The sequence below is a fragment of the Drosophila erecta genome, unplaced genomic scaffold, assembly GCF_003286155.1.
Source record: "Drosophila erecta strain 14021-0224.00,06,07 unplaced genomic scaffold, DereRS2 tig00000092-arrow-pilon, whole genome shotgun sequence".
NCBI classification, from domain to species: domain Eukaryota; kingdom Metazoa; phylum Arthropoda; class Insecta; order Diptera; family Drosophilidae; genus Drosophila; species Drosophila erecta.
This window is the reverse complement of record NW_020825207.1, coordinates 10,549,812-10,575,232: the sequence shown is the minus strand read 5'-3', so window position 1 is coordinate 10,575,232 and position 25,421 is coordinate 10,549,812. Positions and strand designations below refer to the sequence as shown.

At 44.9% G+C, this 25,421-nt stretch overlaps 1 protein-coding gene across 1 annotated transcript in view; it reads left to right on the top strand.

Moving 5' to 3' along the window:
• The first annotated feature begins 15,704 nt into the window (after positions 1-15,704).
• LOC6548023 overlaps positions 15,705-25,421 on the top strand; it is a 42,971-nt gene continuing 33,254 nt past the window's right edge. The window contains exon 1 of the mRNA XM_001975144.3: positions 15,705-16,529. Within this exon, the coding sequence (XP_001975180.1) occupies positions 16,464-16,529 (66 nt within the window). The 5' untranslated portion in view covers positions 15,705-16,463. The remainder of the gene's footprint in view (positions 16,530-25,421) is intronic.

Below are 25,421 nucleotides of genomic sequence, written 5' to 3'. Positions count from 1 at the left end.
CACCGACCGCACAATGCAACATCTTTATCTTTGTGTTGCGGCCCGCCCGTAAGTATGCTATGTATATGGCCGAGTTCGAGCTGCTTTCTTTATGCCGTCGGCACGCGTTCGGTTTGCGATTTTATTTCCGGCCAAAACGTATGCAAATGTGTGATGCCCCCCGATGCCACCCCCTGCCAACGATTTTTCGCCATTTCCCCGCCCCTTCCTTATCGCTGGGCCACACATAAACAAGCGGAAGATGAAGCCGCCCGCGCTGACAATAAATAATAATTTTTTGTTCTCCGTCGTGAGTCGTCATGAATCGTCATGAATTATAAACGCCAATGCGAAACTTGCTTATCGCCAGGATATGGAAAGTGGGCTTCTGCAACTCAGTTCTGGAATCTCCAGCCTCAAGTCTACTGAAAGATGAATGCTGAGACGGCTTACCGACGCTGCGGCAAGCGCAGCGAATGCGAATTCGAATACATTCCCATGCGGAGTTTCCGCTTCCGGTGGCAGTGCGGCAAGGGGAGGGGAAGTGGCGGAGAGCGACGTGCCAACTAAACCGCTTAAGCACTCAATTTGCGCGTGAAAAGGAACTTGACACCCACACGGTCGTGTGTGTGTGTGTGCGTGTCTGTGTGTGGGCAACCGCATAGGCCCAACCTCCACCCCTCCCCACCCGCCAACCGCGGCACATGTCAGCACTTTGTTGTGATTTCCGTTTCCGCTCTCGCCTCATCCTCCAATGTGTTTACCCCTTCGCCGCATGTGTGAGTGTGTGTTTATTGATATTGCTGTCTTCCTTGCATTCGCATCTAACGGCAGTTAGCATACGTTTCAGCTGCGATTGAATTATGCTTGAACTTGCAGAGGGTAGCAAGGATTTGGTAGGATTGCAGTAGGATTCAAATATATTTAAAAAGTGTTATAAAATAAAAATATGTCGACTTGAACTTCAAGCTTTGGGAATACTTTCCGTTATCATTTGCTTCTCATTTTCACTGAGCATTACAGGGTATGAAATATTTCAGGCGAGAGCATTGCCAACTCGTTTTAGTGTGCTCCTTGTAACCCTTGATAAGCGTAAATGTATTTATTTGTGACTTGCCGTCTGACGCCGCACCCCCTGCAGCATCCACACCCCTTCCCGTTCGTCAAGGTTGCGTGTGTGTCAAATTAGGGTTAAATGCTTCCCCCTCCAACCGCCACACAGCCACCGAGCCACTCAGCCACCCATCTCTTCCCCTGTCTTCTTAGCTAATTTGTTGTTCCTTGCTTGGATTTTTATGCGTCGCTTTTGTTACGGAATGCTTTCCCGGCAGCTTAGGAGTTTTGAATGGAGTACGGCCCAGTGCTCTTGGCCTTAAGTAGGTCTTAAGTCTTCATTTGTCTACGGCCGCCGGCGAAATTATGCTACTCCTGCGAAGTAAGCGCTTAATATGCCGACCGCATGGAAAACCCACAATTTTCCAGTCCAATTTTTGCTGTCAATTTAAGTTGTAATTAACAGACCGAAGGCTCCCCCGCGCTACTCCGCTCACCAAATAGTGGCCGAAAAAACCCCCAAAAAAATAAAAGAATATTGGGAGTCGTGGGGGAAAATTGGCATGTGGCATGCAACTCACGTGCGCTCATTACGCATTTGATAAATTTACCATAGGACGAAGGGTGAGGGGCAGGGCACACCTTGAGCGAGCATTTCGGAAAAACGAAATAAGTGGAAACCCCTCGGCAAATGTCAAAATAGACAATGCACAGATTACCTGAATTACCCAGGAGTCGCTGCAAACTCATTCACTCTCGGCACATAATTAATCAAAAAATGGAAGCTCAAGCTGTCCGCTTTTGGGGCAGCGGAGAAACTCTGCCGGATTTGGGTCATTAAAAGCGACCCGGCCATTGGGCGTGCATAATGAGCTGGAGCTCTCGGCTGCCAAAAGGATTAAGGTCCTAAAGCTGGCCAGCAATTTTAGTGTTCCCCGGTGCTGGGCTGCCGCTTCCATTGTTTTGCGTCTCCTCAACCATTCACATTTTTACATTTTTAATTCCTTTGCTTTTTATATTTTGATTCCTTTTGGCCCGTTGTTGATGCATCTTATGCCACTTCGGCGAAAGCCGCTCTGGAAAATGAGCTTAGGAATGGAAAACAAACCGCTGCCTAACCATCACTCCCCTTCCAATTTGCCCTTTTTCATTGTGTGTGTGCTTCGTTATATCTATCGTTTTTCCGATTTTAATTCCTATTTTTATACCCGTTACTCGTAGAGTAAAAGGGTATACTAGATTCGTTGAAAGGTTGTAACAGGCAGAAGGAAGCGTACCCACTCTACCGCCGACAAACAATAACTCAAGTTATCTTACTCTAAATGTTTCTGGCGCAATTCTCTAAAAATCTGCATTCAAATTTAGAAATTAATTTTTTTTAAATTTTTTTGTAATTTTTCTGATGTGATAATGTTGTAGAAATTCAAAAAAATTAAAAAATGTCCCAAAGCTGAAGCTCTAAACTCCATAACTCAACTTATCTTACTCGGATTTTGATGTGGCATACCTCTAAATGTTTCTGGTGCAATTCTCTAAAAATCTGCATTCAAATTTAGAAATTAATTTTTTTTTAATTTTTTGTGATTTTTCTGATGTGATGATGTTTTAGAAATTCAAAAATGTCCCAAAGCTGAAGTTCTAAACTCCATAACTCAACTCACCTTACTCGGATTTTGATGTGGCATACCTCTAAATGTTTCTGGCGCAATTCTCTAAAAATCTGCATTCAAATTTAGAAATTTATTTTTTTTTTAATTTTTTGTAATTTTTCTTATGTGATGATGTAGAAATTCCAAAAAATTCAAAAGTGTCCCAAAGCTGAAGTTCTAAACTCCATAACTCAACTTATCTTACTGGGATTTTGATGTGGCATACCTCTAAATGTTTCTGGTGCAATTCTCTAAAAATCTGCATTCAAATTTAGAAATTTATTTTGATTTTAATTTTTGTAATTTTTTGTATGTACTTATGTTGTAGAAATTAAAAAAAAAGTTTATTTTCATTTTATCATTTTTTCCAGTTTTCGATATTCCAGAAAATGTTAAAATTTCTCGTTTACCACTAGCTGAGTAACGGGTATCTGATAGTCGGGGAAGTAGACTACAGCATTCTATCGTGTTTTCTTTATGCTCGCGTTTACGCAATTAGAGTACTTTTCCTTCCTTTTTTCCTCCTTTTTTCGGGATACTGGGCTTAACCGGGCACGGTATTTTCTTTTCTACGTTTTTTTGAGCCCGAAACCGTGACCACTTAAGTATGCTAAGCTCACAGCTTAATCTTGCTCTGGGTTTTGACCTCTTTCGATCACGTTTTGTCTTCGGTTTTAATTGTGTTTCATGCCGTTTTTGTCTCAAACATTTTCTTAAAATAAGCCAGAGAGAATATTTGGAACTAAGCTTGGCTGCCATTGATAAATTTCATGCAATATGCTGTAATAAGCAGAAAAAAAGCAATTTCAGAAACTTAATTTTTCAGCGATTATGTTTGTAAATATTTTCCGAGCCACCCCAAGCCGGGAAAAACCATTCCAGATTCTGAGTCCAATGAGACAGGCAAACCGAAAGACAAGCAAAGTCTCTTTATCATCGACAAACATCCTGTTTTACCCACCCCGCGCTGGTCTCAAATATGAATTTATTTTCCATACTTTTCATCTCATTTCTCTTTGTGTTGTTTTTGCCTCTTCAGATGCTTTTTTGTACTCTAAGTCCTTGTAAAGTGACCCTTTTAATTTTCCTGCGCTGGGTATTGTTGCCACTTAATGTATCTGTATCTCCGTATCTGTATCTGAATCCCCCAACCAGCATTTTTCCGTCATTTCATATCGTTAATATATTCATGCGCCGGTTTTTTTGCGGTTTGACACGCTTGTTCTGTTCCGATTGCCAGATTTTATCAGATTCGGTTGTTTTTGGATGATGAGGGAGAGTTTCTGCCCGATTGAATGTATTAAGGTATTCCTGCCGTTGAAAAAAGTTCAATTTGCATTTAACTTTTTAATTGCATTCATTTGTGCAGAAAGTGTCTTACTTCGTTCGCATGAGCGGAACTTTTAGAAGTTTATTTTTAATTTCATTAAAAATATGATTGCAACTTATTGTAATTGCCCTCGAGGTCCTGTCCAAACTTTATTTCTAATCAATGGACTGCGCCAAATACATCATTTAACTATGGAGCACTCTAACTAAATTAGTTGGAAAATTAGATTGTCCTTTGGAATTCTCTCCGCTCCACTGAAAGGACATGCAGATGCTTTCGCATACCAATGCCAGCTCTCCACTTGGACGGAATCCCGAAATGGCTTCCGGTTGAGGAAGTCGAACGCCACAAGGATATCACTGGGGGCATTAAACGTTTTCTAATTAAGTGCGCCGTGGCTTGCTCGCTGTGCTGTGATTTTATTATTGTCCTGGGCCAGGATAACGAGTGTTTCTTGGCCAGGACCAGCGATGCGTTTCTTTTCGATTTGTAATACCCCGAGAAAAAAGGGTTAAAAACTGGAAATGGAAATGCCGCGGTGTCAGTTGCACGGTCTTATTGGATTAGAAGACAACTGGCGCGGTTCTGCTTGAATGTACGGACATTGGACGGTTCCACAAACAAAATACATTTAATGACGGGATTTTACACAACTTGGGATTCATTCCCATCCCTTAGAGGGCTGCGTTTCATTAAAGAAATCACGGGGCGGACAAAAATATATGAAAGACGCGATTATCGGTGTCCTTTTTTCCCATGATGAAATCGTATTTTCCTTGTGCTTTTCCAAAGTTATTGAAAATTCCGTTTTGTGTTTGTTTAATTATCAACTTTTTTCCATTGACAAATGCATTATAATTCTTCGCCGCTTCTTTTTACATTTGCTTCTGTTTTTTAATCTGCCCATTTAATTTTGAGTAAGTTTCTCTTTGATGTTCGCAACTTTTCTTTTCCATTTTCATGCAGGGCTTTTTTCTTAGTATTTACCTGGCCATCTTAAGCTTATTTTCTGTTTAATTAGCGTTTGCCAGGCGAATGCCTCCAATACTTGGATGATGAAACACATAATTCTTGAGAAAATTTAAAGAAACAAATTATTCCAAATATAGCTCTCTAAAGTATGCTAACTTAATACGCTAGCTCACTCCTTTCTCCTTGATAGCCAGCGTCTAATTTCAATTAAAATCAAATGCAACCAGCTGTGAAATAAACAAGAAATCACTTAATGCCAACAATTACGTAAGCAATTAAGTCTCCCGCTTTTCTAGTGTCCTGCCCAAGGAGTCACCGCAAAACTTTAGCCGCCAAATGGGGCACACAAAATCGAAGTCGATTACGTTGGCAGAATACAAAAACAAACCCAGGCGACTACTTAACTGGCCAAAAGTCGGACAAGTTTTTTTGGAGTCCCAGTCTGTAGTCCTCAGCCCTTAGCCTTCTGCTTATGAGAACAACAACAATTTTGACAATTTGTTGACTTGTTTGGCATTTGATACTTGATACGCTTACGGGCTATTCGAAGGGGGAAACTGATAAGCTACTTGAATGCTGCAGATTTCATCCCGAATGCTGCTTAAAATATTTATAAAAATATGAAAAAGCTGCCATAAAAGAAGCGTCCTGTCCCGGCAGACTAAGCTGATATTGTCAAGCCCAACTAGGCGTATGCGTGATGTGTGTGGTGTGTGGTGTATGTGTGCGTGGTGTATGTGCATGTGCATGTGTATGTGTGCTCTCAACTATAAGTCGAGCACTTACTTACCCCAACTTCTGGCTTATTTTTTATGTGTGCCCTGGCCGATAAAGTCAACACAATGATAAATCGTCGCAAGGGTCCGGCTAGCGAATTGCATGTGTGTGTATAATCGAATTTTTATTGATACAAGCAGCTTAGGTTGAAAGGATGTGGCCCCTGGACAAATACAAAATAAGTCGATGGCCGGTCAAATAAAAAATATATACTAACACGCATTTGAATCAATTGGTTCTTATCAAGAACCTTACCCAGTGTCCAGGCAAATTACCTTATGAATATGTTTAAGGGCGAAAAGCCTCCATAATTGCCCAACGATTGTAAGCTGACTTGGCGACTTTGGGATGGGTCCTTGCCCCTTGCCCACCATGTCGAATGGACAATAAAGTGTACGTATTTCGATAGTGAATAGAACATCTCCGCTCACAACTTGACTGTAACTCAATTAGCTCAAAGGCAGCCAGCCAGGCAGGGCAAAAAAGCTTGATAATTCATTTTTCCTTCAGCAACCCTTTGATTGAGCGACTTCCCTCCCAGCATCTTGATAAGATTAATCAAATTTTCATAAATTTCTGCGCCACGAAGCGAAGTGCTTCGCAAAGTAGCGTGAAATATGCTCGGCGTGTAGAAGGGATTTAGGCGTAATTGTATAAGAAAGGCGTAAGAAGAGCTCCCAGAAACTGGAAGGGGGCCTAATGAAGGCGGGCACAAGCAAGTTGACAGCGCTAAGAAGACTTTTCAATCCCCGCCCCATTTCAGGCCTATAAAGCAAGTGCTATACGAACTCAACCCTTTCATCGTATAGTTTTCTTTTGTTGCATACTTTCGGGCAGCGCACTTAATTAGCAATCAGAAAGGTTGTGGAAAAACAGTGCACAGGAAGCGAAGGGCCGGGTTTTAGGGGAGACCACAAAATAAATCTTTGGGTAATACCCCCATGTATGCTCGTAGTTTTGTGTCTTTCATTGAGTATTTGCATTTAAAATTTTAAGACGTCTGAAAGCTTCTTTACCGTGGAACGCCGACCGAATTGTCAAAGTTGTGGGCAAACTTTCAGATATTTACATTTTGCGGCCCACTGTGAGCATTTGGTTTCGAATATAAAATGTAAAACTAAATTTGCACGTTGCTCGCAGCAGCAGAAGAACATGGGCTTTACCGGGAGCGGAAGCAGTTTCCTTTACCTTACCCAAACTGCTTAAGAATGCTCGAAGGATGCGTTGCCAGGACACCTTCGCCTCCAGCTATTAGCTCCCGGCAGACTCTGAAAGAAATAAGGACTTAGCAATCTTGACAACTACTTTCCGGTTGACATGCAATTTCCACCGTAGATAAATTGAAGCAAACGTAGACTCGGAAAACTGAAAACTGAAAACTGCTGAAAAAAGGGAGCCAGTGAAATGGGTTGGCAGCGCAAATTATTTCAGCCACTGTTTCTGCTTCTGATGTTGATTCCGATTCTGATTCTGCCTCATCACATTTCATTGAGTTTATAATGCCACTGGAAGGGGCCCAGCAAAGCCAAACACAATTGCCATCAACGCGCGAGACACGAAACGGAAGCTCACTGGAAGCCGGCACGAAAATGCATTTTCCACCCAGACCACCCGTCACCACCCACCCATAAAAAGCCATCCCAGAGATAGTTGTCTCGATATCGGAGCACTGGAGTAGATGCGGCAGCAGTTTCCGTCCGAAAGCAGGAATTTACTTGACATTTTCATTAGTGCGGCACTGCCACTGCCACAGCCACAGCCACAAAACACTTTGCCAGTCTGCCAGTCGGCAAAGGAGCAGGAATGGGCAAGGAATTGGGAGCTGAAAACTGGGATTGGAAGCTGGAGGAACACCACTTCGATAGAGGGCTCACCCACTAGCTGCGCTCTGCCTGCGGCTTCGCCAGGAATAAAAATGGTAAGGATTGCTCTCCAAACAGCACACACGAGCACAGTGGTGGCTGCCTTTTGGCTGAGCACTCAACTGGCTTTCCCTAAAAGAACTCAACGCCCTTTGTAAATAGTAATGTGGAATGCGTAATGCCTTTGGAAGAAATAGGCTAGTTCCCTGCAACATCAAACTAAATACTAGATACTTAGATATTACAATCTGATGCTAAAGAATGTGTGTTCTCTTTAAGGTTTTATATGGTGATTTTGTTATCTTGCTTGTTACCTTCCACTGCCAAAGATCGGTATTACTACATCCACTGTACAGTGAGCACATGCATCCTTCCGCCAATTCAGGACCCCATCCCGTCCTGTTGGTGAGCCCACAGATCACGCACATAAACCCCATTTGGAACGGCTTAGTTTCCCGGGGGTTCGCAGTGCCAGGAAAACACTGCCGGTCCACGTCGACAGTTGTCACTGAATCGAGTGGCGATGGAGTGGGTTCTGGCGGGGATGGGGATGTATCCGAGGACGGGCTGGATGGCGAGTCCGATAGAGAGCTTCTCATCTTGATTTCGCTGTGTGCTGCTGTGCTCCTTGGATCCTTCGGCCTTTTTGCTCGGTCTGCGAATGAGTCCGTGTGTCTGTGCTCGTGCCTAATGTTGTGGGAAATTGCATTAATTATTCTATTAGCAGCGTAATTCGCTCTTAATTGCATGATAAACTTTATTGCCTTTTAGGAGGATTGGGAGCATAAGTATAAGTATATATTGCATGGCGTGTCACCCTTCTCCCTGCAATGCCCTGGATTCCCATTCGATGAAATGTTGCGCATAAGTACGAATTTATTTCACTTAAGTGGCCATCTTAGTTGGAGTGTTAGCCCTAAGGAAAGGAGCTCGTCCTCTGTTCGCCGGCGATAGCAAGAAATTGCGTAAAATGCGATGGCAATAGCCATAATGCCCACTGGCTAACCGAACTGCTTAGCAACTTCAACCTTTTCCCCTTCAAGAAGACTGTTTTCCGCGGCGACACTGATTAGCCGCGATTTTGAGCAGCACTCGAGGCGATCTATCTGTCTATCTGTCTATCGGTCGAGTTATCTAAGCGAAATCCAATTAAGCTTTATCGCCTCAAATTAATCAACGGGTAACAGTTGAACACAATAGCTGAGCAAACAGAATCGTTCTTAAGTCAATATTAATCAAATCGCAAAACCAAATGAACTTATCGATCTCGACTCGGTATAGAAACGGGCATAGGTGTTTAGAAGCATATAGCCCACTCGAGCGACCTTACCCGCTTTAAAAGATTTCCCATTCGAGATAAGCCCCGTGAAAAGTGGAGTACTCCACGTGAATTCGAATTTCGAGCGATCAAAGCGAGTGATTTGTTTTGTTTGATTTTCGATTTTGTACCTCGATGCGATTCAGCAGAGTCCGCTGTTTGTTTAGGCCACGAACACGAGCCGGCTCTCAGTTTTTAACCAATATTTACCGCCCCCAGCCGCCGCCCACACAAAATGTTTTGGCCGGCCTTCAACGCCCCACCCACAAATGATTTGGCTCTTTGCGTTTTCCAGCCCCCTGCTCCCTGCTGTGCAATTAATTTAATTATGTGGTCACATCCAACTATCCTTTGGTTAGCCAGCCCCACGGCCCCACTGCCCCCCGCGCCCGAAATGAGCTGCTTTTACCGGAAAATGTTTGAAATTCTGAAATTGAGTTCAGTCCGCTCTGGAGTTTAACCACATTTCCTGCTGGACCATTGATGAAATTTGTGAAACTAGAAAATTGCGGTAACCTCTCCATCAAAGCCTCAAATGGGATGCTGCTGCAGTTTTTGAAAAAACTTTAAATGGGTTCCGAGTGGTTCTAATTTGAATATGGTTAAATAATGTTGGCTCTGATTGAGCTGATAATTAACTCGGGGGAACTAAATATCATTTATAAGCATTGCATTCATGTAGCCAAAGTAAGCGGTATATAACCGATTTTCGTGCCAGCCGCCCCTCTAAAAGTTCCGCATATTAGAGTATATGCGGCGGCACTCCACATGTTTACTTGCATTAATTTTGAAGACCATTTAAAAATAAACCATTACCGAAATGAGCAAATCGCGCAAGGTCCCCGGCCAGAGAGGTGGGCGGAGGTGGGTGTGGCAGAAGGCCCTTTTTTGCGGACTAGCAGACGAGACCGAGACCTCGATGGCAGGGCAAACAAAGTCAAGTGTTGCTCGTAGAGACGGGCACGTGGAAAGCGGCAGAGGAATCCGAATGGGTGGCTAGGTACAGGTAGTCAGTTAGTCAGTTAGTCTGGCAGATGCGGATGCGGATGCAGATGCGATTGTTTGGCCAACAGGCGACTCTCGACTTTTGGCTAAGGCGAGAGAGAGGTCAATATTTGCAGGGGCGATAAGCGGCCTATCGAGCGTCTAAGTATCTTTTTAATTAGGGATTTGTGCGGGTGAGCCGGGCACAATGTCAAGCATCAAAGCAGCAGGCAAACAAGGCCGATACCAATTGCCTATCGATCTATCGATCGATAAGCAAACACACACTCGTCAAACATTGTTAGGCGGCATCCACAAAGCGGGGAAAACAATCTGCTCGCTTGTGGACACTGGGGCGACTCCATTTTGGTCTTCGATCTGCCGGTTTCATTGTCAAGCCACCAAAGTCGAGCTCCTTATCGCCGGGCGAAATTTACAAATCGATATCTTGTTCGGAGCGAGCTTTTGATGATGCCGGCCAAACGGTAACCGCAATCACTGCCACATCCGATTCACCAGATACGGATACAAACACCGATACAGATACAAAGTCATCGAATTTATCTATTGACTTGAGACTTTTTTCTCCGGTATCTCGGTATCAGTTAAATCAATTAAGGCTTTCAAGTGGAAGTTTCGCCGATCGCAACACGCTTACCAGTGTCACCGAGGTTTGGGTGTGTGCACCACCACCCATAACTGCCACCCATCACCCATCACCCCTCCGCTTTCAATTACCTCAAGTGGTAAATGTGGTTATTCCATTTAATCATAAGGTGCGACTGGTCCAACAAAGCTCGTACATTGTTTGGCTAATGTCTATGTCTCATACCTTTCAACTTCTTCAACTAATTGATGTGCCCGGTGTCCCCGACCAAGGTTAGCCCTTTGAAAATGTCGGTCAGAGTCGGATGATAAAGAAACTGATTCGAAATATGACTACATCTTAATCAAGCAATTGGTATTTTCTATTTGGTAAATTCGGGGAATCGGTGCGTACTTCTTAGGAAACCATTTCTTATATTACTATTGAATGAACGAGCCTATGAATCAAAGGAATTAAAATCATTTTTTAACTTCAGTCCAGCTAAAAATGAACAATAAACCATAAAATAAGTCGCAAAAAACATAAATATATGGCTGTCATATGCACTAGTTGGTTCCTTTAAAGAAAAGTTGAACTCAAGGATCTTAACTATTTTTAGCAATCTATTTCAGGTGCTCTTCAAGTTGAACGTTGTACCTCGTAATCCTGTTCCTCCATTTTTCGCAGCTTTATTTCCGCTCGAGATCCCAGTTTGCGGTTGAGGCAAGTAAATAGCGCGTCAAGTACATAATCGCCTATGTAAGGAGCTCATATACGTATCCGCCTTGGTATATAAATTGGGGGAAAAAATAAAGGAAAACCCTAAACTGGCGCAGGCGCACTTCCGCCGAATGCTGCTGAGCTCCAATGGCACCGCCAGCCGTGGATATTCCTGCTCCACCCAACTCCCACCGCCGCCCACCGCCTGGCACGTCGATACTTGAGCCAGGCGAATGGCAGCACTGCACTGGCACACACATCCTGGCTGCAGGATAATACCGAAGCTTCCCTAATCGTGGCATTCGAGTTGGTTGGTTGGCCAGCAGTCGGCAGGCAGAACGCCTGCTTTTGTAAATACTTCAGTACATAAGTTGTGCAAGGGGCCGATGTCCTGGCTGTCGAGTGTATCCTTGAGTGCTCGAGTGGGTTGATAAGCCAGGCTGCTGCCAGGACCACCCAAAAATCAGGACGCCCAAGCGGAGCGGAAATGTCAAGTTGACGCTCTCGCCGGAAGTGCTCAATGCTCAGTGCTCAGAGCCGAGGGCTGGGAGATAGAAAACAGGACAATGCCAACGATACCAGGACTCTGGTATCCTTCCTTCTCGGCATTACCCAGTCTCCGGGCGCTGAAAAAAAGGGGCTGTGATGCGTTTAATCAACAATAAAATCAGAAATCAAAAACTTAATGAATGTCCTTTTGTCGTTACGCAGACAATGACACCGAAGGAGGTTTTGTTCGGGACTGGGGCTGTTCTCTGCCGGCCGCTGATGATTATGGCGACGATGATGATGATGACGGGTAGCTGCCCCACTCCGCCGGAGACCGTTACGGCATCCGTGTCCGCAGTGTCCGGGATGATGGGTGCGATGATGTTGATGGGGCAATGACGGCGAAGAGGGCTCTTAGCGCGGCTGATGGCTGCCACATTCCGTAATAGCGGTAACAGGGCATGGCCGCAGCTGAATGGCCCACTGACCGCCCACACCGCCCCACCCCGCCCACCGACCAGCTCAACCCGCCAACTCCAATCACTTCCCCAGTCGTTATAGCGCCATGGTGTCTCCCCTGCGCTGCTCGCATCCACAGTCAAAAATAATGAATTTGGCTTAGGAATAACTTATCTTTGACCTAATGGGAAGCAGCAGATTTATAATAATAGTACTAACTTTTTAAGGAACAATAACTTAATGCAAGTTCATTCCGAAACCGAACTAATAATATTTTTAATATTTTTAGTTCTTTTTTATAACGTGTATTGCTTGAATTGTTAGAAGATACGGCGAATTATCATTTTTTGATTTAATTTCAGGACTATATGCTTTTGAAAGCAAAATCCTGACGAAACATATGATGACAATGATGTTATATGGTGAACAAGTGAAAAGTCATGGTGGGTTACTCTTTTCAATAGCTTTTTTTCAGTGCAGGAGCGAGACCTAAAAAATGAGAAGTTCCAGCGCGAAAACTGTAGCTTTAATAGAATTATTGATTTTCCGCGTTCCGCGAGCAGACCTCCAGGTCCTTCCCCACCTCAAAAACTCTCGCTCAGCATGTGTAGGTCTTATTTAAATATTTTTCCGCACCACATATAGACGAGGCAGAAGTCGGGAGTGGGGCTCGGTGAATGGGAGTCAATGATGAGTTGGCTAAAAGTAAATATAATTTACGTTCGAAGTATGGGCGGCCAGCCAGACACATGCATTTATTTTTGGCAAGCGGACAATTTTGCAACGCGTTCGGTGGCCAAAAAGATGTCGTCGAACCGGAAATTCAAAGTGTGTGCTTCAGCGGAGCAAAAGCCCTTAAGTGGTTTTGGTTAAAGTAACAATGTAATATACGTTTTATGGAATTCTGTCTCTTACATTTATTAAATGATAATTCTAAGAATTTCAGAGGCAAATATGGCTGATCATGTTGCCTTTTCAAGTTAATACTCCCATGAAAGCGTATAAAATCCTTTAACGGGCCCTGGCTCAATTTATACTTTGTAGTTGGGTTATTAACTTGACTTGTGCTGGGGAATTAATTAAGTTCTTCTATTTGGAAGCTGATATTACAAGCCACATAGATGTGTATCTGTGTGGCACATAAAAGGACGTGCGTGTGTGTGCGCTGGTGGGGAAGGGGGGTTTGCCTGAAATGCTAAGAGCAGCAAAAGATTTTGAGCCCCGAAATTTGGTAAAGCTCCGCGAGAAGGGAAGTTGGCTTGGAGGGGGGTGATAAAACCGCAGTCAGAACCTCTGGCAAAAAGAATATAGAAGGGCGAAAAAGAACAAGATGAAGTCTCCGGGCAAAGCGGCTGCTTAGCCAATCAGCGAGCGGCGGGGGCGGAGTCTAGCCCGAACTGGTTTGCCGGCGCTTTTTATGTTGATTTCGTGTTTTTCCTCTTTTTTCGTATCTCGTTTCTTTGGCGTTTTTCGCCTTGCTCATCTCTCTTTGCTCTAATTTTTTCGATGGGTTATCTCGCTCTGGCACGATTCCATAGCAGTGACAGAGAGGGAGAGAGCGAGCGCTCGTGTGTGTTTGTGTGAGAGAGCTGCCGAGCGAGAGAGAGAGTGAGAGAGCACGCGCCAAAGAGGGAGAAGGGGAGACTTTGCGCATTCAGGAACTGGAGAAAAACCGAGGAAATCGTGGGATAAACATATCCAGATCAAGGATTCTAATGAATTTCATGTAAGGTATGAAAACAAATTATTTTAATTTTTAAACTAAACTATTGTTTTTATAGAAACTATAAGGAGAGTGACTATTTATTCGCTTGATTTTTTAAGAACGGATATGGGATCCTGTACTAATTACCAAACCCACTGTAACTCCACCCTATTTGGATATTTTCCTCGGCGCAATGTTGCTCCTACTCGTTCCGCTACATAGAAATCCTATTTACCATATACTTGGACGCGGTTGGCTAAATCCTGCAGCCCGGACACCTAATCACATGTAATGCGCGCGCATTATCTGCGCTCTTATCTCTTGTTTTCCGGGGGAACCACCCCTCGGCCGCCCGCCCCTCGGCGAAATCCGCTTCGTGCCGTGAACTCACACGAATCCTCAACGAAGGCCGTCGCCATTCACGGAGGTGCTAAATGCCGAGTGGGTGTAGCCGCCCCCCGACCACCCACCGCCCAACGAGGGGAATAAGCAATGCCGATTTACTCTTTCATCCCGAATGCCCGAACCTATTGCCGCACTGCTCGCACCCGCGCCGCCGTAGCTCACGCCCACGCCCACTCTACACGGTGTAGGGATGAGTGGCTGTGTGTGTGTGCGGCATAATTCCACCCGAATTTGCAGCAAATCCATTCAGTTTCGCCACAGCGCACAAAAAATAAAAGAAAACGAGCAGCCGAATGAGCAAGTGCTTGTCGGTGCGGGGGAGTGTGTTTCGGGGGGGTTGGGCGAAGGCTGCGGCGACGACAAGTGCAATTCTGCGCCGAAACAGGTTTACCGACTGTTCCAGTGTGTGTGTGTGAGAAAGTCGCTCTCTGCTGTGCTACGCTCTTTTCTCTCTCTGCCCCTGTGCGTGTGCTTTGTTTTGGTCACTCACTAACGCACACACGCAAAGCTGTTTGTTTGCCTCGCTCACCGGAATGGAATTTCGCAGTATTTCTACTACGCTTTAGTATAATTGCAGTATTCTAACAAGATGATACCGTGGGAAACTGTTGGTAAGTAAGTAATTCAAAACCTTATCAGTTCAAAAATCTCATGTACATTTACGACAATTAAACAATATACAACATTGGACTTGGCTTGAATTATGTTTAATAATTTTGTGCGCATTTTGACATTTATTATTTTTAGCTTACTGAGAAACGAAGAGTACAATTTGGTCTTATACCTGATCCTTTTACTATACCGGAACTAAATATAATCGCAGTCATAGGGAAACAAATATGTTTATATGCATTCTTATACTTATACTGGCAAAGTGCTTATAAATCCCAATCCCAAATAAACGTGGCACGCTTCAAGGGGTTTCTTCGCTAAAAATATTATAATTTAATAATAATAATTTAACAATTCCATACGATTTTAAAAATACCTACAATGATTTCTCAAAGTTACTCACTCTTTTAGCATAAGACTTCTTTAATATTTTATCTTTCGATATATATTATAAATAGATTTAGATTTTTAATCTAATCCCTTGAATTAAGAGTTCCAATCACAAGCAGCTCAGCTAACCAATAGCCTTACTACGTTTCCAGAGTCTACTACTTTTTTGACGTTCTCTCCCCGCACGAGCGAGAGAGCGAGCTCGTCGTCTCTCTGACTCACACCAGTGCACACGGACTGGCGGCAAATGGAGCCGCATGAGAGGAGCATGGCCAAGAAGGGGGTTGGGGGCTGGCTGGGGGAGGGCGAGAACGAGACCGAAGACCGACGGCCGAAAGAGACCGAATGCCAAACACCGAGCACCGGCTCACCGGCAACATGGACTGCGACGCCGGCAGAGGCGGCGGCAGAGCCAGCGGGCGAATGTGCGAAGGCGAAAGAATGCCGTCAGTTGTGCGACAACTTTGGCCAAGAGAGGATGTCTTGACGCGCGTCCGCTCACCAAAAACACACTGCGATACCCTGCGAAGAGAGTCCAGAGAGCCAGATCAGTCCGGAGCCCAAGGACTCGGCACGCCATCTGCTGGAGAAGCCTGAAGCCCAGACAGCCTGAACGCCTCGCCTCAACGGTTGGCTGGATTTGCGATAGCCGCATTCGCCAAATTCGATACGCTGCCAATCCTGGTGACGCAGCGACGCGATCAGCTCCCGATTTCATGGCACTAATGATGTCGCGTCGCCCCCAACAGCAGCAGCAAGAAGAGTCACTGGAGCAACTGGAAGTGCAGCATCTGGAACTAGCGTCATCGAATCCGTTCCACAAAGGAAACGCGCGTTTCACCTGAGCGTGTGTGCGGTTGCGCGCGTGTGTGTGCCTGTGTCTAATTTGCGTATCCGCGCTACTCAAAAATTAAAAATAAATAGAAAAATCACACCACATCACATCAAATCAAATCAAATCAAACCAAGTCAAGTCAAGTCAAATCGAATCAAGAAATACACCTACCCCAATCGAATTCGAAATCGAGCTCCCTTATCGCGGTGACAAATTGCAATCAAACAAATCACAGCGAACCATCCAAATTGCAATTAATGCCAAAGCGGCTGCATCTGGCCATAAAAGAAATACGTGAACTGCAGACTCAGTGATTAGAACTTTGAATCGCCAGCGAGATGGACTTCCAGAGCGCCATGGAAACCTTTGCCGAGGCCTGGGTGGCAGCCAATGCCGGTCAGCAGGTGAGTCAAGTCCTCCAATCAGCACAGACATCATCCGCATCCCGCAGATATCGTCATACTAAGAGATCGCTTTGCCGGCGGCACTGCACACACTCATTGTTAGACAGATCCCCTGGCTTTTCCCCGTAGAGTGTAAAACTCTACATTGCCAAATGAATCAGTTGGGTGCAAACAAAATCGGCCCAACGACATAAGGCCAAGCTGCGGTGATAAGGGCCGTGTAGATATGCGCTCGTTTCGCTATTTATGCAGATTAAGATAATCCTTATCGGCTGAGATTTTCGAGATCGGCGCTGCGATAAGTCCAGTACCCCCGCTACCCCCGCCAACACCGCGCACCCAACTGTGTTTACCTTTCTCCGTGCGGCGTGCCCACTAATTGCATTGTAAAGCCGATCCCCAAGCGCCAAACTGGGGCTGAGTTACGAGTTCTGGGTTCCCGGAGAGAGCTTTTGCCAGCCAGATAAGATAATCCGACGGTAATTTTGACAAACGCTGGTAGTTTCGGCACAAGGCGATGACGAACTTAGATATCGAATATGGCTTACGGGTGGGGATACTGGCGGTGGGGAGCGTTGGCACCCCCACCTCGTAGAGTCGCGTCATCGTTGTTTTTTTTGTTTATTTTTTATCGGAATCGAGCGCCCCTGTCACTGATATCGCAATTAATCCAAATAAGTGCGATAAAATTGATTATGAACATGCTGGCGTGATTAGTCCCGCCCAACACCCACTCCGGCAGAAGTGGGGATCACCCATACACATGTCCAGATATCTGGGTGTGTGCCTGCGTGTGTGTGTGTGTGGTTTATTAGCAGACATAATTGATTATGTTGTGTGAGTGTAATTATTATTTATCTGGCTCTGCGGTCTGACTTCTGCCTTTGCCGCTCAGCCCATTGATATCGCTCTGGAATCGGTTACCCAAACGCCCAAGAATGGGGGTGAGTAATCCAAGAATTTATGGATTTTATTTCCCGGCGGTTTCGAAAACGTCTCTATGTTGTATATTAAAGAAATCCCAATCTCGGGAGGCACCCACCGCCACTGTCTTTAAGCCGAAATCATGCCACAAGAGTTATTGTGCTGGCCAAATCTAGAAGCCATCGAACAAACAACTTGGAGTTCGGCATACCCTAGCCTTTGGGAATTTTTAAATTTTTTAGAGATGGATTGAGATTAGCATATTTGTAGAGCCCAGCATCGCTTTCTTATAAATAGGTCCTCAGGGATTGCATTTTCAAATGGCTCTACGTCGTATTGGTGTTTGTAAACTATTAGCAAGTTTCTGATAAAAGTGGTTCCTTGCTACGACGAATGTGATGATGCAATAGTTTTGAAATATTTTGTTTCGATTAGATCAGATTCGATCTAGGCTAGGGCATTCGGAACTTCGGCTTCACCACCATTCGTTTCATTTATTATTTTTCGACAGTTTTATGTGTCGACGCATATGCTTAGTGAATGGGATTAAGATAAGACGCCGTAAGTTGGTCGGGAGTCAGATAATAAACCAGAATGGTCAGAAGAGGCATAAATAACTGGGAATTCTTTCAGAACTATGTCAAATCATATTGTGCGAGTGTTCTTTTTTTTGTTTTTGCTGTGTTTGGCCTGGCAAAACTAATTATAAAGCATTTAGCTTTATTGTTGTGATAATTTTTTTCGGGGTTTTTCTAAGGGCGTAATATCGGAACCGAACGCGGGGAACAGATAATGTTGTCTCTTCACACTCGGTTAGATCACCTGGCCGCCTTTGGAGCAGCCAGATAGGCCGTCTTATAAATTATAAATGGTTCGATTTTGTCTAATCTGAAAGTGTTAGGCAGGTGGAAGGGGCAGCCATTGGAGGCAGATAATGGAATATTTATTAATTGAAATCTTCTTCGCCGCTGCTTCCTGCTCACCGTGCCCGTGATCATCGCATAGTTTCATCGTTTCACTTCCTCTGCCTCGGTTTCCCCGGCGATCTCGCACCAAGACTAATGGTAATCGGGGTTAATCCGGCCGCGCATCCAATCGCAGCTCCAATCAAATGCATTCTTCGCCCTTTCTTCGGTCCCTGCCCCTTTCCTCGTCGGTCTGCCTTCCCACGTTTTCGGTTTCGTTAAATTCCGGTAGTCAAATGTCCATTAAATGCCGCTCATAAATGTCCAAACTGTTTGTCATCTTTGTGGCCCTGTTGCTTCTGCTGTTGTTGTGGCCGCCGCCTCCTGACTTCTGGCTTTCTTTTCTTCCTTGGGCTTGGGTCCACCACTAGCACTATCCACTACCACTAGCCCACTACCACTACCACTACCACTAGCACCTCGTTCAATTCTTCTGGCAGCTTAGGCGTGCTCCGCGCCCCCCGAAGTGCCCCGCACAGTTTCTCCTGATCTTTTTAGCCGCTTGGCTGCCAGTGCTACCTGATTGTAACACATTTTTAGCATTCATTCGACAACGGGCTCTCACTCCGCTTTGGCGATCTGCTGTCAGTTGAGCGGCTTTGGGGCTTTTTATGGGCCGATTATGCGCCTTCGCTGAGTTCGCATATAGGCGATATAAACGTATTTATTAATTATTCAAAGCCGATTGGATTATAATAATTTATAATGATTATTATCATAAGTCGGCGGACTTGGCCTCAGACTCAGATACAGATTCAGATACAGATTCAGACTCAGATTCAGATTCAGATTCAGATAGAGGTACAGATTCAGATACAGATTCAGATTCAGATACAGATTCAGACTCAGATTCAGATACAGATACAGATACAGATACAGATACAGATACAGATACAGATACAGATACAGATAAAGATACAGATACAGATACAGATACAGATACAGATACAGATACAGATACAGATACAGATACAGATACAGATACAGATACAGATACAGATACAGATACAGATACAGATACAGATACAGATACAGATACAGATACAGATACAGATACAGATACAGATACAGATACAGATACAGATACAGATACAGATACAGATACAGATACAGATACAGATACAGATACAGATACAGATACAAATACAGATACAGATACAGATTCAGATACAAATTCAGATTCAGATACAAATTCAGATACAGATAAAAATTCGGATTCAGATACAGACACAGATTCAGATACAGATACAGATACAGATAAAGATTCAGATAAAGATATAGATACAGATTCAGATTCAGATAGAGGTTCAGATACAGATACAGATTCAGATACAAATTTAGATACAGATACAAATATACAGATTCAGATACAGATCGTGTCTCGATTTCGATTGCTGTCCGCAGTGCGAGGGTTTCGCCCAATCAGCCAGAAAGCTGTGACAAGTACCCATGTACACGCTTGTGGTACAGCGAAAACGCTTTAAGTTAATTACACGATGTCGTAGCATCTCTATTTCTTCGTTTTCGATATTATTTTGGCACTTGCAGCGGCCTTAAATCAATTCCCCCACTAGTTACTGATCGCTTTTTTGGGGTGCTCATGTTACGCCGTTCCGATTCCCCATTCGGAATCGCTTTCAAAGGCGCCGCTCCGGCAGCTCTCTCCTCCTCCACGGCTCCTCAGATAATCAACGAAACGTGTTCGACTTGTCGAGGTTTTCCTTTCTGCACTTATCATAGAACACCTTTCGGTTTTTGTTTTTCTATTTGTTATTGTTGTTGCTGTTGTTGTTTCATAGCTAATGACACCTTGATAAAACGATTTGTAAGACATTGCGATAAAAGCGGTTCAGGCTTTGTAGCTTAAGGCGAACCAAAAGCTGATAAAAATACAAGCCGAACAAAAACGGAAAAGAACTGAAAAACTGAAATAACCGAACAGTTCGAATGATAATGACAAGTTTGGGTAATTAATTTGTAGGGCGGCAGAGAGATGGAGTGCGTCTTTGAGTATTTGCTTGGGCATTTGTCATTCAGCTTAATCGGAATGCACACGCTGTGACAAAACATGGCCAAGAATCGAATTTTGTACAATTTACGCATTTCGAAAGTCATCATCTCCGCCGAGTGCTGCCTCCCCCATTGTCACCTTTTTCATTCTTAATTAGTGGATTTAGCTTGTTCCCCGTAGATATACGAGATCGAGTTCTGAATTCTGAATTCAGAATTCTCAGCCCCTCTGCAACTATTTTTATATGGGCCGCCCAAATCCGTATTCCTGCGCTCGGGCGGACATAAATTTCCGAATGTTTTGAGAATTATGACAAGTGGGTTGGAGACAAGTGGAAATGAAATGAATATGTGGACGGTACATACATATATAAGCGTGTATATATAGGCAGGCAGCTCGGTGATTATACACTTTGGTTCTGATCACGATGACGATGATGTGGGACTTACATGAAGGTATTTTCGGTGCTGAAGATTTATTAGTTATCACTAATACGCCCCGTTGAAAATCATAAGCCGCCACAGCAGCCGCTGATTTCCACAAGTCACAGCGACAATCGGCTTCCGAGCATATTTTTTCTTGAAGCCCGGTGTCAAAGAGTCGGTAACCTCGTCTTATTTAAAGTATTAACTGCTAACTAATGTGCGACACATTATAAAGAGCGATCCGCGACCAATACCAATACCAAAACCCGAACACAAACACAAACACAAACCCAAACCGAAACCAAAGCCAAAAAAACAGGTGATCGCCGGCACAGTGAGTAAAATAAGCGGCGATCATGCCTGGCATCGACAAAAGGGATTATATTTCCTAAGCGGTCCCAACAAAATGTGACCAAAGCTGGAGCGACCATACCCATACCCATACCCATAGCGTCTGGAATCGCATTCAGTGCCCGATCGCTGAGCTGCTTAACTAAATCCGGCTTAAGATCCAACACACAAAATTAATGTCGTTGAAAAACACAGCAAAAGTCACACATTAACAGCGACGACGATCGCGCGCAGCTTGGTGTCCCAGGAAGTGGGGATCTGCCCATCTGCCCCACCGCCGGCTCCTCCTGCTAATGGGCAATGGGCGATGGGCGATGGCTAATGGCGAGAGGAAGTGCCCGGTGTGTGGACATCTTACAGGGGATTAGTTCGAGTTTGCAGGCCAAGACGGCATGCGAATGCGAATGCGGGAAAATAAGCCACTTGCACTTGCTTTGCCTTTGCTGCCCGCCCCTCGATCGATTCAAATTACCAGCGATTTATGGGCGATCGCAGCCTAGCTACCGTGATCAACTAATCCACTTATCAGGGTGCATCAGTGGAGGGGCTGCCCCAGTTGCCCGCAAGACTTCCTTCCTTTCGGTCCGAGAAATCATACCATATGAGCATTTTAATCGGCGCCATAAAGGCGATCGTTAACCAGTTTAATCTATACAATGGGTCACCAGCCGCCTTTTATCCAAATCTAATCAACTGCAGCCCCACCACTCGCCCCTTTTTTGCCTTTTGTGGCTAACAGCTAATATCTAAATGTGTAAATTGGTGTGTTGCTTTTATCGGAGGCCTTTCAACTGGCCAAGGGTCCCTGGCCCCCGAAAGCCAAAGCCTGACCAGCGTTATGCGAACATACACATGTACCGAGTGTCGGGTTATTAATCTAATCTGGGAATTATGCGACCGTTTCGGGAAGATAACCGCCGCAAGTCCGAGAACCGAATTCGATAAATACCCAGTGCTATCATATAATGAAGCGCCTCCAAAATTCCCAGTCGGAGCTAAGCAAACAGCAATTGATTGATTAGACACACAATTAAGGCAATCACATTTGATTCCGAAACACAAATGGGGGCAGGGTGGCTGATTCACACCCATTGCACACCCTTTTCACTCCAGCAGCTGCATCTTTTGGGGGTCAAAGACGAGTGTTGACTGGCGATGACCCATGGCAAGTCCCACTGCTTGCGTGCTTGACAGCAACCCCACCAAACCCCTTCAAAAAGGTGAAAGAAATACAAATCAATTCCTGTGCAAATTGAAAGCGCTAGCGGGTGGAAAATCACCTGGAAAGTGGGTGGCTCGCATGTCAGACGGCGGTAGCCGCTTATCGGTGTCATCGTATTTTGTTCCCCACACGCCGGATGCAATGCATCTAAGCCTGGCTAAACTTTGCGTGTTAGCCAAACCTAATCCAGGCTAAAAGCGGGGCTGGCGTTTTTTGGACCACTACCATGTGATACTCTGCGTCAGCTAATCTGCAGGGCACAACGAGGCACCAATTGCACCAAACACTAATCAGGGAGGAGGAGAGTTAGTGGGGCCCCCGTCACTGGGCTTCACCCCTCCAGCAGGAAGTTGTCACCAGTTACTCAATCACTCATTCAGTCAGTTGCACACTCATTCATTTATTCATTCATTCACTCATTCACTCATTCACTCGGTCGCAGCAAGGCGGAGGCCTCGAGCAGATCATGGAAATACGCTTATGTCGGATTATCCCATAATTTATGTGAGCTGTGCCCTGGCCAGACAATGGATTTGCCTTTCCAGCGCACAAGAACTCGCACCGGAGCACACCTAATTGCCACGATCATCAGAGGCATAGTAAACAGTGTAGAAAGGAGGCTAATGACAATGGCCAGAGGAAGCGTTCCCGGGCAGATGACAAAACAGAAATTGTGTCACTCGATTGCAGGATCGGCAGACCTTTAAAAAACGGAGGAGAGCGGAGGCGAGCGGAGCAAAAGTAGGGAACCGGAAGCGGAATCGAGCTAAACGAACGCCGACGGGGAAGCGATCAGATGTGCGTGTGTGTGGGTCAGCCCATTGTGGCCAGGAAGGAAAAAATGAGCGGGAAGCGCTAAGGAAAAACGCGATGAGGAAAGTCAGAAAAGTATATACATACATACATATGTATATATATTTATAGAGAGAAAAAAGCGAAAACAGCACTACCGGTCAAAAGGGAAGGAACTGGAGGGGAGAATAGGAACAACTGGGAAAAAACTAGAAGACAACCACCAAAGGTCCCCCACGTGCAATTAATAAAAGTAGAAAACAACAAGAAAAAAAAAATGAAACGTTCTGGGCGAGGGAAACGACGAACTGGCCATAGGAAAAATGAGGTACCGAGGCACCTCGCTGCCAGATCCCCGTAGCTATGGCAATGCAAACAGGTGAGGGTGACTTACTTGTACTTGTCCTAGACAAGTTTGCAGTCAGCTGGGAACAGCTGAAGCGAGGGCCAGCGATGGCGATGCGAGAGATACGTATCTGTTGGATGCAACTGTATCTACTGCAACTAATTAACGAAAGTTTCGGTGCGATCGCCGGTAAACGGGAGTCCCAGGATTGCAATCAGTTGCTAACTTAAATATAGCAGTTGGGTATATTTTGATAGCTTAGGTGCTTATCTGATAAAAGTAAGATACAGCTTTCAAAAATTAAAATTAGTTGCTAAAGCGGAAATGCATACCATAGTTCACCATAGATTGTGCTCAAAAATTCTATGAAACACTTACATTTCCCGGAGAGCATTTCCTGTTTGCCGATTTTCGGGCACGGAAAACGTTTTCCGCTTAAAAATAAAGACATATTCCAGCGTTTAGAGCAGAACTGTCGCCAAAAACTGTTTGGCGAGCGGTAAATATATTCGGAAAACACATTACCCAGCGAACGGAATCGTAAAGTCGGAGCGTTAGGGCCTCGAAAAGGGGGCGTATCCCCTGGCAGCGGAGGACCCATAAACTTACATAGTTGGGCCTGTTTAAAATGCGCTTAATAGTTTCAACATGTGGCGTGGAGAGACAATTAGGCAATAAAATTAATTCACACCAAGAAAAGCATAAAAGCGACGCCAGACGGAGCAAGGTGCCGCATTTTCCATTCGCCATCCTCGGCTTTCCCGTTTGCCATTTGCCACTTGCCGCTGCCGCTCGGAGTTTCCACTTGGCCATGCCACATTTTCGCACGCATAACTCGGAAATTGCAACTCCATGGTGGCGCGTGTCCGCCGACAGTTGGCCATATCCTCTGCCACCCCCCGCGGCATTAGCCCCCTCTTTAATTGACTTTTTTACGTTTGACTCCCTGAATGGCAACAGCCATTTGTCTACGAATAATTAAGCCGATCAGGCCAAACAAAAGTTTGCGCCTGCCGGAGAACTGTCATCGGATGCGTAAAATCATTATTCGCAATTGCCGGAGAACTGCAAAAAATCATTAGCCCTTGCACTGCGTTTATGGTATCAGGATGTTTGACTTACTTTATCACCCCACAACTTTATATATTGGCACTTTTTTCAGTCTAATTAATAGCACTGAAACGGGGCTTGTCTTCGGGAGCTGTAAATATGTGTTTATAAGTTTTACCACCCGAAGCTCGTAGATAACCTTATAAAACTGTATCTTTTGGCGAGAGCTTCTGTGGGGCTGCTTACCCATTTTTTTGAAACAGCACGTGCGGCATGCCAAAACCGGAATGCAGTTGGCACACGCTCATCTGCCGGCTTCCTGTCAGACCTCAGGTTTCACTTTCTGGCTCTGGATCTGCAGCAGGAGCAGCAGCAGCAGCAGCAGCAGGACTCGGAGAAGTAGGACACTGCTGTTTCCTATACCAACGAGGGTGCTGCACATCCGATGTGTGCCCTGATATGATAATCTCGCCATCGAGAGCTCGCACCTCGTTTGTGGAACAGCAATTGTCTGGAGGTCTCCCCCAGTGCATTGTGTGCCGATGCGGAGTGCTTCCTGTCTCGATGTGGCCATAAAAACGGGAATACTTCCACTCGAGTCCAAGGTGAGCCTTGTGTGTGCCTGTGTGTTGCTGAATGTCTAATCGTTGCCCCCTGGAAAAGAGCGAAAAAGAGGGGCTGTACGTCATTTGGTCTCTTATCATTAACGACTTTTGTTCTTTTCATTCACGTACCACATATCGCGAGCTGGAGATCTGAAGTCTGAAGTCTGAAGTCTGAGGTCTGGGTCTGGGGTTCCTTATCCG